The sequence below is a fragment of the Pseudophryne corroboree genome, chromosome 6, assembly GCF_028390025.1.
Source record: "Pseudophryne corroboree isolate aPseCor3 chromosome 6, aPseCor3.hap2, whole genome shotgun sequence".
NCBI classification, from domain to species: Eukaryota; Metazoa; Chordata; class Amphibia; order Anura; family Myobatrachidae; genus Pseudophryne; species Pseudophryne corroboree.
The window spans coordinates 134,707,471-134,723,947 of record NC_086449.1 but is presented as its reverse complement, the minus strand read 5'-3'; the positions used below and the strand labels follow the sequence as shown (position 1 = coordinate 134,723,947).

At 47.7% G+C, this 16,477-nt stretch overlaps 1 protein-coding gene across 1 annotated transcript in view; it reads left to right on the top strand.

Annotated features, from left to right (window-relative positions):
• The window catches only part of LOC134936690 (scavenger receptor cysteine-rich type 1 protein M130-like), a 63,995-nt gene that overhangs the window by 17,677 nt on the left and 29,841 nt on the right, over nucleotides 1–16,477 (top strand). The window contains exons 2-3 of the mRNA XM_063931869.1: nucleotides 7,805–7,926; nucleotides 16,288–16,432. Coding sequence (XP_063787939.1) covers nucleotides 7,805–7,926; nucleotides 16,288–16,432 — 267 coding nt within the window. The remainder of the gene's footprint in view (nucleotides 1–7,804; nucleotides 7,927–16,287; nucleotides 16,433–16,477) is intronic.

The window sequence follows — 16,477 nt, the reverse complement described above, 5'->3', positions numbered from 1 at the left end:
ATACACAATACCCCGTGTAATGAACAACGGGACGCCATCTTGTTCTGTCCTTCATGACACTGCACCAGGTCGCACACGGCCAACCAGAAGATGTAATACGCGACCCACGGGCGCACTCAATTGTGGGTACACATTAGACCAGTGGTTCTCAAACTCGGTCCTCAGGACCCCAAACAGTTTGTGTTTTCCAGATCAACTGGCAGGTGCACAGGTGGGCTCATTACTCACTGACACATTGTAAAAAATCCACAGCTGAAGCTAAATTTCTCTTACGTCCTAGAGGATGCTGGGGACTCCGTAAGGACCATGGGGTATAGACAGGCTCCGCAGGAGACATGGGCACTCTAAAGACTTTAGATGGGTGTGCACTGGCTCCTCCCTCTATGCCCCTCCTCCAGACCTCAGTTAGATCCTGTGCCCAGAGGAGACTGGGTGCACTGCAGGGGAGCTCTACTGAGTTTCTCTGAAAAAAGACTTTTTGTTAGGTTTTTTATTTTCAGGGAGCACTGCTGGCAACAGGCTCGCTGCATCGTGGGACTGAGGGGAGAGAAGCAGACCTACTTAAATGATAGGCTCTGCATCTTAGGCTACTGGACACCATTAGCTCCAGGGGGTCGGAACGCAGATCTCACCCTCGCCGTTCGTCCCGGAGCCGCGCCGCCGTCCTTCTCACAGAGCTGGAAGATAGAAGCCGGGTGAGTATAAGAAGATAGAAGACCTCAAAGGCGGCAGAAGACTTCTGATCTAACGCGCAGCGGTAACGCTGGGCGCCATTGCTAACAACACACACACACACTGGCGGCACTGTATGGGTGCAGGGCGCAGGGGGGGCGCCCTGGGCAGCAATTATTATCTCTCTGGGGACACTGGCATAGATATCCGGTGGCGCTGGGTGTGTGCTGGCATACTCTCTCTCTGAGTGTGTGGGGGTGTCGGTACGTGTGTGTCGGCATGTCTGAAGCGGAAGGCTCATCTAAGGAGGAGGTGGAGCAGATGATTGTGGTGTCTCCGTCGGCAATGCCGACACCTGACTGGTTGGATATGTGGAATGTTTTAAATGCAAATGTGAATTTATTGCACAAAAGGTTGGACAAAGCTGAGTCCAGGGAATGTACAGGGAGTTTAGCCCTGCCTTTCACTATGTCACAGGGACCTCCTGGGTCTCAAAAGCGCCCACTATCCCAAATAGTAGATTGGCTGGATATGTGGAATGTTTTAAATGCAAATGTGTCTTTATTACATAAGAGAATGGATAAAGCAGAGTCCAGAGAAAAGACAGGGAGTCAATCCATGGCTTTGGCTGTATCACAGGGCCCTACAGGGTCTCAGAAACGTCCCCTGTCCCAAGTAGCAGACACTGATACCGACACGGATTCCGACTCCAGTGTCGACTACGATGATGCGAGGTTACACCCAAGGGTGGCCAAAAGTATTCATTATATGATTATTGCAATAAAAGATGTTTTGCATATCACAGATGACCCCTCACATGCATACCCTGACACGAGGGTATGCATGTTTAAGGAAAAGAAACCTGAGGTAACCTTTCCCCCATCTCATGAGCTGAACGCGTTATTTGAAAAGGCTTGGGAAACTCCAGACAAGAAACTGCAGCTTCCCAAGAGAATTCTTATCTCGTATCCCTTCCCTTCACAGGACAGGTTACGGTGGGAATCCTCGCCCAGGGTGGACAAGCGCGTTAAAAAGGTGGCGTTACCGTCTCCAGACACGGCAGCCCTCAAGGATCCTGCTCATCGCAGACCGGAAACTACCTTAAAATCAATTTATGCACATATGGGTGCCTTGCTCAGACCGCTTGGGTTTGTAGCGCTGTAGCAGCATGGGCAGATAACTTGTCATCTGACATTGATACCCTAGATAGGGATAGCATTTTATTGACCTTCGGTCACATTAAAGACGCAGTCTTATATATGAGAGACGCTTCGAGAGACGTTGAGCTGTTAGGTTCGAGAGCCAACGCCATGGAGATTTCTGCTAGGCGAGCCCTGTGGACCCGCCAATGGACGGGTGATGCCGACTCAAAGAGACATATGGAAGTTTTGCCTTACAAGGGTGAGGTTATATTTGGGGAAGGTCTCGCGGACCTGGTTTCCACAGCTACCGCGGGTAAATCTACTTTTTTACCTTATGTTCCCCCACAGCAAAAGAAAACACCACAATATCAGATGCAGTCCTTTCGGTCGCATAAGTCTAGAAGAGGTCGGGGCTCTTCCTTCCTCGCCAGAGGTAAGGGTAGTGGGAAAAGAATGCCTGCTACGGCTAGTTCCCAGGAGCAGAAGTCCTCCCCGGCTTCTACTAAATCCACCGCATGACACTGGGGCTGCTCTGAGGGAGTCTGCGCCGGTGGGGGCACGTCTTCAACTCGTCAGCCACGTCTGGGTTCAGTCGGACGTGGATCCTTGGGCGATGGAAATTGTATCCCAAGGCTACAAACTGGAATTCGAAGACGTGCCTCCTCACCGGTTTTTCAAATCGGCTTTACCAGCTTCTCCCCCAGAGAGGGAGATAGTTTTTTTTAGCTGCAATTCAAAAACTGTGTCAACAACAAGTGATTGTCGAGGTTTCCCTAGGGCAACAGGGGAAGGGGTACTATTCAACCCTGTTTGTGGTCCCGAAACCGGATGGCTCGGTCAGACCCATTCTAAATCTAAAATCCCTAAACCTGTACTTGAAAAAGTATAAATTCAAGATGGAATCGCTCCGGGCAGTTCTCTCCAGCCTGGAAGGGAGGGATTTTATGGTGTCACTAGACATAAAGGATGCATACCTTCATATCCCCATATATCCCCCTCATCAGGCATACCTGAGATTCGCTGTACAGGACTGTCATTACCAGTTTCAGACGTTGCCGTTTGGGCTTTCCATGGGCCCGAGGATTTTCACCAAAGTAATGGCGGAAATGATGGTGCTCCTGCGCAGGCAGGGAGTCACAATTATCCCGTACTTGGACGATCTCCTGATAAAAGCGAGATCGAGAGATCAATTGCAGAAAAGCGTGTCGCTCTCCCTGAGAGTGCTGCAGCAGCATGGCTGGATTCTAAATCTACCAAAGTCACAGTTGATTCCAACGACTCGGCTATCCTTCTTAGGCATGATTCTGGACACGGAACAAAAGAGGGTTTTTCTCCCGATGGAAAAAGCCCAGGAACTCCAGAACATGGTCAGAGACCTGTTAAAACCGAAAAAAGTGTCAGTCCATCAATGCACTCGAGTACTGGGAAAAATGGTGGCGACCTACGAGGCCATCCCCTTCGGCAGGTTCCATGCGAGGACGATTCAGTGGGACCTTCTGGACAAGTGGTCGGGGTCCCATCTACAAATACATCAGAAAATAAGCCTGTCCCCCAAGGCCAGGGTGTCTCTCTTGTGGTGGCTGCAAAGTGCTCACCTTCTCGAAGGTCGCAGGTTCGGCATTCAAGACTGGGTTCTGGTGACCACGGACGCGAGCCTCCGAGGATGGGGAGCAGTCACACAAGGAAGAAATTTTCAGGGACTATGGTCAAGCCAGGAGGCTTGTCTACACATCAACGTACTGGAATTGAGGGCCATATACAACGGCCTACGACAAGCGGAGAATCTTCTTCGCGACCTACCGGTTCTGATTCAATCAGACAACATCACAGATGTGGCTCATGTAAACCGCCAAGGCGGGACAAGGTGCAGAGTAGCAATGGCGGAAGCCACCAGGATTCTTCGCTGGGCGGAAAATCACGCAAGCGCTCTGTCAGCAGTCTTCATTCCGGGAGTGGACAACTGGGAAGCAGACTTCCTCAGCAGACACGATCTCCATCCAGGAGAGTGGGGACTTCATCAAGAAGTTTTTGCAGAGATAACAAGTCAGTGGGGACTTCCACAAATAGACATGATGGCGTCACACCTCAACAAGAAGCTTCGGAGGTATTGTGCCAGGTCAAGGGACCCTCAGGCAGTAGCTGTGGACGCCCTGGTGACACCATGGGTGTTTCAGTCGGTCTATGTGTTCCCTCCTCTTCCGCTCATCTCAAAAATACTGAGAATCATAAGACGAAAAAGAGTACAGACAATACTCATTGTTCCGGATTGGCCTCGAAGGGCCTGGTATTCAGATCTTTAGGAAATGCTCACAGAAGAACCGTGGCCTCTTCCTCTCAGGGAAGTCCTATTGCAGCAGGGGCCCTGCGTGTTCCAAGACTTACGGCGGTTACGTTTGACGGCATGGCGGTTGAACACCAAATCCTAGCGGGGAAAGGTATTCCGGAGGAAGTCATCCCTACTCTGATAAAGGCTAGGAAGGAGGTGACGGCGAAACATTATCACCGCATCTGGAGGAAGTATGTATTTTGGTGTGAAGCCAAGAATGCTCCTACTGAAGATTTCTATCTGGGCCGTTTTCCCCACTTTCTACAGACAGAAGTGGATATGGGCCTAAAGTTAGGCTCCATTAAGGTACAGATTTCGGCCCTATCAATTTTCTTTCAGAAGGAATTGGCTTCTCTCCCAGAAGTCCAGACTTCTGTAAAGGGAGTGCTGCACATCCAGCCTCCTTTTGTGCCCCCAGTGGCACCATGGGACCTTAACGTGGTGTTACAGTTCCTAAAATCTCACTGGTTTGAACCTCTTCAAACGGTGGATTTAAAATTTCTCACTTGGAAGGTGGTCATGTTGTTGGCCTTGGCATCTGCACGGCTGGTGTCCGAATTGGCGGCTTTGTCTCACAAGAGCCCCTATCTGATTTTCCATGTGGATAGAGCAGAATTAAGGACTCGTCCTCAATTTTTGCCTAAGGTGGTTTCATCTTTTCATATGAACCATCCTATCGTGGTGCCTGTGGCAACGGGTGACTTGGAGGATTCCAAGTCCCTTGATGTAGTCAGGGCCTTAAAAATGTATGTAGCCAGCAAGCTTGACGCTCCTGCTTCTAAACAGACTATTGCTCGCTGGATCTGTAACACGATTCAGCAGGCTCTCACTCTACGGCTGGATTGCCATTACCAAATTCGGTGAAGGCCCATTCCACTAGGAAGATGGGCTCTTCTTGGGCGGCTGCCCGAGGCGTCTCGGCATTACAGCTTTGCCGAGCGGCGACTTGGTCGGGTTCAAACACTTTTGCTAAATTCTACAAGTTTGATACCTTGGCTGAGGAGGACCTCATATTTGCTCAATCGGTGCTGCAGAGTCATCCGCACTCTCCCGCACGGTCTGGAGCTTTGGTATAATCCCCATGGTCCTTACGGAGTCCCCAGCATCCTCTAGGACGTAAGAGAAAATAAGATTTTAAACCTACCGGTAAATCTTTTTCTCCTAGTCCGTAGAGGATGCTGGGCGCCCGTCCCAGTGTGGACTAAATTCTGCAAGATTTGTATATAGTTATTGCTTACATAAGGGTTATGTTACAGTTTTAATCAGTCTCGGGCTGATGCTGTTTTGTTTCATACTGTTAACTGGTTCGTATGTTCCAAGTTGTACAGTGTGGATGGTGTGGGCTGGTATGTATCTTGCCCTTAGATTAACAAAAATCCTTTCCTAGTACTGTCCGTCTCCTGTGGGCACAGTTCTCTAACTGAGGTCTGGAGGAGGGGCATAGAGGGAGGAGCCAGTGCACACCCATCTAAAGTCTTTAGAGTTCCCACGTCTCCTGCGGAGCCTGTCTATACCCCATGGTCCTTACGGAGTCCCCAGCATCCTCTACGGACTAGGAGAAAAAGATTTACCGGTAGGTTTAAAATCTTATTATTTCACTTTTGATGCTGTGAGACCTGGAAAACATGCACTGTTTGAGGTCCTGAGGACCAAGTTTGAGAACCTGTGCATTAGACGATAAGCACGATTTGTCGTTCCGATAAGGCAAAACATGCAGATAGCGTCTTAAGTATGTACCCGTCCTTATCCTGGGTACACACTAGTTTGATGATCCGTTGAACTATATGACGATCGGTAAGTGCATACGCATTTACGGATCGTCGGCCGATGTGTTTACATGCCCCCACCCAGTTGTGATGCCACAATCCGTTGGCCTATGCAGAGTGCTTGTTATTGCAGCACGATGCAGCAAGATATATAGGCCATTGGCTGTGCTGCAGGGCCAATGCGATATATCTGTGAATGATGTTATTCACAAATATATCGCTGGTACACACCCGCCAACATACCCATAATATACTGCTCAAAAAAATAAAGGGAACACTTAAACAACACAATGTAACTCCAAGGCAATCACACTTCTGTGAAATCAAACTGTCCACTTATGGAATAGACAACAGGTGGAAATTATAGGCAATTAGCAAGACTCCCCCAATAAAGGAGTTGTTCTGCAGGTGGTGACCACAGACCACTTCTCAGCTCCTATGCTTTCTGGCTGATGTTTTGGTCACTTTTGAAAGCTGGCGGTGCTTTCACTCAAGTGGTAGCATGAGACGGAGTCTACAACCCACACAAGTGGCTCAGGTAGTGCAGCTCATCCAGGATGGCACATCAATGCGAGCTGTGGCAAGAAGGTTTGCTATGTCTGTCAGCGTAGTGTCCAGAGCATGGAGGCGCTACCAGGAGACAGGCCAGTACATCAGGAGACGTGGAGGAGGCCGCAGGAGGGCAACAACCCAGCAGCAGGACCGCTACCTCCGCCTTTGTGCAAGGAGGAACAGGAGGAGCACTGCCAGAGCCCTGCAAAATGACCTCCAGCAAGCCACAAATGTGCATGTGTCTACTCAAACAATCAGAAACAGACTCCATGAGGGTGGTATGAGGGCCCGACGTCCACAGGTGGGGGTTGTGCTTACAACCCAACACCGTGCAGGACGTTTGGCATTTGCCAGAGAACACCAAGATTGGCAAATTCGCCACTGGCGCCCTGTGCTCTTCACAGATGAAAGCAGGTTCTCACTGAGCACATGTGACAGACGTGACAGAGTCTGGAGACGCCAAGGAGAACATTCTGCTGCCTGCAACATCCTCCAGCATGACCGGTTTGGCAGTGGGTCAGTAATGGTGTGGGGTGGCATTTCTTTGGGGGGCTGCACAGCCCTCCATGTGCTCGACAGAGGTAGCCTGACTGCCATTAGGTACCGAGATGAGATCCTCAGACCCCTTGTGAGACCATATGCTGGTGCGGTTGGCCCTGGGTTCCTCCTAATGCAATACAATGCTAGACCGCATGTGGCTGGAGTGTGTCAACAGTTCCTGCAAGACGAAGGCAATGATGCTATGGACTTGCCCGCCCGTTCCCCAGACCTGAATCCAATTGAGCGCATCTAGGACATCATGTCTCGCTCCATCCACCAACGCCACGTTGCACCAGAGACTATCCAGGAGTTGGCGGATGCTTTAGTCCAGGTCTGGGAGGAGATCCCTCAGGAGACCATCCGCCACCTCATCAGGAGCATGCCCAGGCGTTGTAGGGAGGTCATACAGGCACGTGGAGGCTACACACACTACTGAGCCTCATTTTGACTTGTTTTAAGGACATTACATCAAAGTTGGATCAGCCTGTAGTGTGTTTTTCCACTTTAATTTTGAGTGTGACTCCAAATCCAGACCTCCATGGGTTAATAAATTTGATTTCCATTGATAATTTTTGTGTGATTTTGTTGTCAGCACATTCAACTATGTAAAGAACAAAGTATTTAATAAGAATATTTCATTCATTTAGATGTAGGATGTGTTATTTTAGTGTTCCCTTTATTTTTTTGAGCAGTGTATATATCTTCTGTTCAATTGGTACGTGGCCAGTGTGTATCAGTTTAAGCTAGGCCCATAACATGGTCTCTTAAGTGACTAATTTGTGACATTCTTTCTCCATCCTGGTTAGGGCTGAGTGGTGCATCTGCTCTTCACAGCACATTAGTGACGTTCCAGAATGAATCGGTGGTGGAGAGTTGGGATTCATGCGAGGGCATCGTCTTCCTCATCAGCAATCAGTCCAGCAACCTGGTACAGTTAATATTTAACATTTCTCTCCTCCCAGACACTTCACTTTCCCACTCATATCTTATAGTGTATGTATTTGGAAGGGTTCAGTATGATTTACCAGCAGACGGGATGTCGGCTGTCAGTATACCACGGCAGTGGGTTTGCTTCGCTCGCCACAGGTTCTATTCCCACTCACTTGGTGGCATGGACCCACCAACCGAGTGGGTATATCTGGTAGCGGTCGGGATTTCGTTTGCCGGTATTTCACAGGCTGTTGGGATTCCGGCGCCAGTCTCCTGAACGCTGGGATCCTGACAGCTGGCATTTTATCTGCATCCCATTTGGAAATGTATAAATCCAGTGTCAGGTTTATATCCCTGGAGCCAGGTAAACAGCTTTGGCTGATTTATCACTCCAGCTTTGGGACCCAAGAGGGCCGCTTTATCAATCAACTGTGCGCCCCCCCCCCCCCATCCCCCCCTGTTAAATCCTTGTAATTGCCGCATATCACAGAAATAAGAAATTGTTGTTGTCAGGCTCGGATAAGAGACCATCTTGGTAAAAAGTAAAGTGATAGCTCGTGCTATTGCTTTGGGGGGTGCTGTAATTCAGGTCGTATCCTGTCCTCGGCGGCGGTGAGCACGCGCAGGTACCACCCTGCATTCGGGTCACAGTAGGTGCGAATGCAACGTGACATCACACGCGGCCACTCTGACAGGAAAAATTGTGTCTGACTGCCTCCATACACAGCCTAGCTGCGGCTGCAGAGGGTAGTCCACAATTGCTTGGACCACAATGTAAATTGCGGTTGCAGCTGGTGTCCGCCATTTGCTATGGGTCATTAGGTCAACCACACTTAGGTCGACAGTCATTAGGTCGACCACTATTGGTCGACATGCAGTCGGTCGACAGGGTCACTAGGTCGACATAGTCAATAGGTCGACATGTGCTAGGTCATCATGGAAAAAGGTAGACATGAGTTTTTTTGACTGTTTTTGGTGTTGTTTTCTTCGTAAAGTGACGGGGAACCCCAATTAGTGCACCGTGTCCCCTCGCTTCGGGCAAGGAGCCTCGCTCCGCTGCACTCGGCACAGGTTACCGTTCCCAATTGTAGTCCACGTGGATCGTAAAGTATGAAAAAGTTCAACAAATTACAAAAAAAAAAAAGGTGAAAAACTCATGTCGACCTTTTTCCATGTCGACCTAGTACATGTTGACCTATTGACCATGTCGACCTAATGCATGTCGACCAAATAGTGGTCGACCTAATGACTGTAACCCTTTAGCATACTGGGCGGCCTTGTTCTGCGATGGGCGGCCCCCAGCATGAGACAGAATGTATTGCATTGGAGCTTGCTGGGTTTATGAACATGCGTGTTCTTCTGTTTGTACATGTGCAGGCGTGAGTTACCATATAGGGGATCATTCCGAGTTGATCGCTAGCTGAAAATGTTTGCTGCGCAGCGATGATGTAAATAAACTGCACTTCTGCGCATGCGTATGCGGCGCAATGCGTGCGCGCAACGTACTTTCACAACGGCCGATGTAGTTTCACACAAGGTTTGGCGAAGCTTTTCAGTCGCACTGCTGACCGCAGAGTGATTGACATGAAGAGGGCGTTTCTGGGTGTCAACTGACCGTTTTCAGGGAGTGTTGAAAAAAACGCAGGCGTACCAGGAAAAACGCAGGCGTGGCTGGGCGAACGCAGGGCGTGTTCGTGACGTCAAAACAGGAACTGAACAGTCTGAAGTGATCGCAAGCGCTGAGTAGGTCTGAAGCTACTCTGAAACTGCACACATTTTTTTTGTAGCCGCTCTGCGATCCTTTCGGTCACACTTCTGCTAAGCTAAAATACACTCCCAGTGGGAGGCGGCATAGCGTTTGCACGGCTGCTAAAAACCGCTAGTGAGTGATCAACTTGGAATGACTTCCAAAGAGCGATCCACAGGTGTACTCTCTTCATATATAACCCTGATACTCAGTTAATGCTGCAAAGGATTGACAGCAAAATTACACTATAGTATGGGGGGTGTGCAGTCACTTTTGTCTACATAGTGTAGTTTAATGCATTACCTCCTAAACCTAGTGCTCCCATGCATCTAAAATAAAAAAGGTCACTGCATTGTAACGTGATGTTTGCTGAGGCCGTGATATCCACCCCATACTTACATTTGGCTTCAGGGGATGTAGTTACTATCTCGGTGGTCAGGATTCCGGTGGTCAAAATACCAACCGCCGAGAATGCCGACAGCTGCACCAGGGCTATTCCCACTCATGGGTGTCGATGACACCCATAGAGTGGGAATAGAACCTGTGGTGAGCGCAGCGAGCCCGCAATGGGCTTTCTGTTGCTCGCCCCGCTGCCGGCCGGGATCCTGGCTTCGGTATTTTGACCGATGGGATCCCTGCTGCCAGAATTCCATACCCAACCCCCTCTTACATCCTTGCTGCAGTTACGCTAAACAGCCCTTGAAGTTGTGCCATGCCATGGCGGGACTTGGTAGCGCCAAGCATCTTCTTTTGTGTGTTTTTTCCATGAAAATGCGTGTGTAATTGCGCCTCTATCTGGTTCCGAAATGCCACGTTACAGTGTTTTCAATGAGCATAGCATTTTGTATGCAAATCCATTGGCAGCCACACACACAATATAGACATGCTGCAGATCATTTTAATCAGCAGAAGCTGCTTGTGCGTCCTGTTACATTGTTTTGTGTCCAAGATGCATTTTCCACAGAAAAAAATTGCAAAAAAGACGCTCGGCGCTACCGAGTCACACCCCACTTACAGGTTATGTGTAACGCGACTTGTAGCACACGGAGCAAAGAAGTAAGAAGATACATCTGTACGCATTGCAAGGTAATAACTATAGTGGACATGTGCAGCTATCCCAACCCCAACTGCATTATCTTCCTCCAATTCCTTTAAGTAGAATATCCTGACCATGGACTGTTCCCGATGTCTGTAGAATATTCTATTCGCCCACTTGCCACACACTGCTGTCCAATATGATTTGCCCTCTGTGAGGCCACCGTAGTGGTAGCAGCTCGGACCACATCTGGATCAGGCCGTCTGTGTCTGAGGGGTCTATTTACTAAGCCCTGGATGGAGATAAAGGGGATAATTCAGAGTTGATCGCAGCAGCAAATTTGTTAGCAGTTGGGCAAAACCATGGCCCTCATTCCGAGTTGTTCGCTCGGTAATTTTCTTCGCATCTCAGCGATTTTCCGCTAATTGCGCATGCGCAATGTTCGCACTGCGACTGCGCCAAGTAAATTTGCTATGCAGTTAGGTATTTTACTCACGGCATTACGAGGTTTTTTCTTCGTTCTGGTGATCATAATATGATTGACAGGAAGTGGGTGTTTCTGGGCGGAAACAGGCCGTTTTATGGGTGTGTGTGAAAAAACGCTGGCGTTTCTGGGAAAAACGCGGGAGTGGCTGGAGAAACGGGGGAGTGTCTGGGCGAACGCTGGGTGTGTTTGTGACGTCAAACCAGGAACGACAAGCACTGAACTGATCGCACTGGAAGAGTAAGTCTCGAGCTACTCAGAAACTGGTTCGCAATTCTACTAAGCTAAGATACACTCCCAGAGGGCGGCGGCTTAGCGTGTGTAATGCTGCGAAAAGCGGCTAGCGAGCGAACAACTCGAAATGAGGGTCCATGTGCACTGCAGGGGGGGGGGGGGGATATAACGTGCAGAAAGAGTTAGATTTGGGTGGGTTATTTTATTTCTGTGCAGGGTAAATACTGGCTGCTTTATTTTTACACTGCAATTTAGATTTCAGTGTGAACACACCCCACCCAAATCTAACTCTCTCTGCACATGTTATATCTGCCTCCCTGCAGTGCACATGGTTTTGCCCAACCGCTAACAAATTTGTTGCTGCGATCAACTCTGAATTAGGCCCAAAGTCACTGGAGATAAAGGGGATCATTCCGAGATGATCGTAGCTGTGCTAAATTTAGCACAGCTACGATCATTCACACTAATATGCAGGGGGACGCCCAGCACAGGGGTAGTCCGCCCCGCATGTCAGTGCCGCCCCTCCGTAGAAGTGCAAAGGCATCGCACAGCGGCAATGCCTTTGCACTTCAGGAGTAGCTCCCGACCAGCGCAGCTTTAGCGTGCTGGCCGGGAGCTACTCATCGCTCCCCGGCCCGCAGCGGCTGCGTGTGACGTCACGCAGCCACTGCGGCCCGCCCCCCTGTTCGGTCCGGCCACGACCCCCCCCCCCCCCTCGCCCAGCGACCGCCTCTTACTGTCAATCAGGCAGAGGTGATCATAGCGGTTCGATGGCCTTCGTCCGTCCGGCATTCGCACTGTGGCGCCGGCGCATGCGCAGTTCTGACCCGATCGCACTACTGCGATAAACTGCAGCGTGCGATCGGGTCAGAATGACTCCCAAAGTACCAGCCAATCACCTCCTATCTGACATTTTTTCAAACCCAGCCTGTGGCATAGCAGCTAGGAGCTGATAGGTTGGTACTTTATCTCCAGCGACTTTATCTCCATCCAAGGCTGTCTAAAAATAGACCTATATATCCTGTCTGCAACTGTTGTCGCGAGACCATGTCGTCACACGTGCAGTTTAACTCGGATGTATGCACAGTACTAAAACTATAGGCCCACTGCGTCCGAATAGGCATTGCGTGCACCTCTGAATCACACCCACTAGAGTCCTACTAGATGTCACACTACATGCCTCAATAACAAGTGTCTCCTCAGCCTGCCTCAGGTGCGGTGATATAAACTAGAACCCTGTGCACTGTCTGTTAATTATTAACAGTTCCCAGGTTTATTTATTTTGCTCTGATCTATTATTAGGAATTTCCCCGATGTTAGATTTAATAAGAGACGGATTTAGGGCGCAGGCATGTCTTGTGGACTTTTCCGTTTTTCTTTATGAATATGATAAACAAATAAATGAAAGATGTCTTAAGTGCTAAAAGGAGAAGCATTCCTTGGGAGATATGAAATATTTCTTTAGCTTCTCTATAATCTAGGAATATAAACTGTTCCTTTTCTGCAAGTGTATGTAATAAGCCCAGGACTAACCCCGCAGCAGGTCTTATTGTACTCTGAAAATTTTTCTTTTCATCGTGGCTAATTTCATTTGTCAGTTTACCCTTACTAATCCGTTTTGGCTATTTTTTCACTTTCCATTCAACTTCCACGAAGGTGGCGTATGTTGTTGTTCACAATAGGTTCTTGCTTCCTTAAGAAGAGATATGATGATCATTAATTTATATAGTGCACACATTACGTAGGAATCCCACATAAACACGGCGAGAACATACAAACCCCACACAGATAGTGGCTTGGTCAAGAATTGAACTCATGACCTGTGAGGTAATAATGCTAAACACTACGCCAACCATGATACCTGTTAGTCTGATATATCAGGGATGACATTCAGTTTGACCTATAGATGCCCATGTCCAGACTACCATATGGTTATTCACTGTACATACTCCACAGCCCAAAGGGTTCTGGGAGATCCACAGTATTTTATGTGCAGATCTTGCAACTCCAATGGTGGGAGCCATTCCTTTCTCATCTCCTACTCGAATAGAGGCACAGGCTCCTCACCACCCAGTCCTATAGCTGGTCATGGTCCTCTGACTTCACATAAAAGATTGTCCAATAGGGCAAAGGTTTATACCCCTTTTCACCCCCTTAGGACTTGAATTTTGAAAAAAATTGCTGCTTAGTGGGTGGCTACAAATAACTGTCACAGTCTTCAGACCACCCAGCATGTCACATGTTCCAGGTCACCCAGCAGATGCACAGGGAGAGTTCACCAACTGTCACATTTTCCAGAGCACAATGGTGATGCTTTGTAAATGACAGGCGAATGTTTTTTTCTACATATCTACAGAACAAGACCTTCAATTTGGTATATGATATGCCCTGCTCTGACAACGGCATCATAGAAATATGTCACTCATAAAAGTTGTCCTTCTGCTATGAATATTTAGGAAGTATAAAATAAAGGATAGAAAAAAAGATGTTGGTGAGGACTTTAATTATAATATGTATGAAATTCAATTTAAATACATTGGGGAACATTATTACGGATGTTATTTTTCCCTAATTTCACATATATGCGCACACACACTCACTGTTTCTATGTAAATAGTTTTTTCCGTCCTGCATCTCACGAACCACAGTTCCCCGCTACCTCAATTTCCTCCAGATCTTATCACTTTACAGCGGCTAAACTGGCAGCTATTTTTGGTGTCTATTATCGCTATTTATAGCTGGGAGCAAGGCAGGTAATAAAAATAAACCCACAATTGGTTCACAGAGTTTAGGGACCTTGGTTTCAGATAATGGCAGAGATGTATCAAAAAATGCATTTGCTCTCACAAACCTGGTTTGTTCCAGATACCAAGTTGCTTGCTTTTTTTTTTTTTTACTTTACTTCCAAATCAGAATCGGGCCCACTGTGTGGAAAGAATTCTGATATTGGAGCTACCTTTAGTGTACTGCACATCTCAGTGTATCGAAACATTCAAGCTTGCAGCCCGTCATCATAGGACCCCAAATCTCTTCAAGTTCCTACATTAGCATATTCCCAACACATTTTTAGATTGCAGTTCACTGCACTAACCTCTTCGTTACAGAGGGCAACCCTCAGACAAGGGTCCACTTGTCAGCAATACCCAGGGGGAGATGTACTAAGCAGTGATAAAAGTGGAGAAGCGAGCCAGTGGAGTAGTTGCACATGGCAACCAATCAGCTGCCCTGTATACTTTTTAAGTATGCAAATTATAAATGTTACGTCAATGCTGATTGGTTGCCATGGGCAACTTCTCCACTGGCTCATTTCTCCACTTTTATCACTGCTAAGTAGATCTCCGGGCTGATACAGCTCTTGGACTATACGCATGTTATAAATCTGATGTTATGAGGTGGGGCAAAGGTGTTTAAATAAGCTTGAAGTAGTAGAGATTGGGGACTTGGAGGCAGAATGAATAATTGAAATTAATAATTCTGTAAGAGGTTTTCTAGGAGAAAAATGTAAATGTTTTAACTAAGGAAGGAGAGATGTTTTCTTTTTAATTGTCAGGGCTGGAAAGTCTCGTTCTTATTCACTTGCGGTCTAATCTTGGCCTGCGATTCTGCAGAAAGCAATTACACAGAGTTCCATCCAATGGGGAAAGTGTTTCTAAATATGCATTGCGCAGCTTGTTTACATAGTTTGCTGTTCACAAATGACCCTCTGTGAACGCTCCGTAGACAAATGGCTATCTTCACTGTTTAACAGCTGTTCGTGCTATGCAATAATGTGCAAGTTCCCCAGGCAGAGCAAAGAAAAACATACAGTAGATCGTACAGTTATGTTCGACTGATTTATTTTTTCATTCTCCCATAATAATCTCCCCAATTTATAATTCGTGCTCCGCAGTAAACAAGTTGCTGTGTGAGCGGACATGCGTCCTGGTGCAGACCGACACTGGGTATCAAAAGCAAACACATTAATAATTGGAAACTTACCAAATCCCCCTACGCCCCAGCCCCAAATAGCCACAGGTGGGATGAGCAAGGCTACATCTAATCTAATTGTGGTTACAAATAATGCATATAGACGGTGTTATCCGATAAGCAGCCTTCTCCGCTATGAGAAGGATACAGGGGTGCTTTATATTCTACACCTCCCATTATAGGAGCTTATTCTGAGTTGCCTGTAAAGTGGCTGTAGCTGGAAGCCTGTCTTTGGGGGACATTTACTAAGCAGTGAAAAAAGTAGAGAAGTGAGCCAGTAGAGAAGTTGCCCATGGCAACCAATCAGCATTGACATAACATTTATAATTTGCATACTGTAAAAGTATACAGAGCAGCTGATTGGGGGCCATGGGAAATTTCTCCACTGGCTCACTTCTCCCCTTTTATCACTGCTTAGTAAATGTCCCCCTTACTCCTTTATGCTAATGCGAGTCGCTTCTGCGCAAGCACTGTGTACGAAAACTCTCGGTTTGTGTCCGTAAAGATAGCTCTGTGCTGCTCAGACCTTAATCGGTGAACAGAGCTCTACAGCGATGCACATTTTATGTTTTATCTCCTCTTTCATTTAATATTTATAATTTCCTATAAGTTGCTGTAGCTTATTTTAACCAGGACTATCTGATAACTTATAGGGGTTCGATTTATCAACAAGTGATATTCTTGTTATCACTCATTATGAATGTCAAATGCTGCTCCAGCCAATCACGTCCTGTTATTTTTCAAACACATGACAGTAAGGAGCTGGTTGGCTGGAGCACCATTTATCATTCGTAACGAGTGATAACAAGAATATCACTCGTTGTTAAATCCGCCCCATACCCTGGATAAGTATGTGACAGAAGTGAGTTGATTGCTGTGTGTTTGTGTGCAGGTGTGCGACAATCAGTGGAGCGCGGACTCGCCACTTGCGCACGTGGTGTGCAGAGAATCAGGCTGTGGGGCACCAAATATCACATGGACGCTGAAGTCTTCTCCACAGGGCTCATTTGGAGCCATCCAGGGGGTGCAGTGCACAGGTTTGTCAGGCGTTCACGTTTCCATTTGTACTGCGATTAATCTTA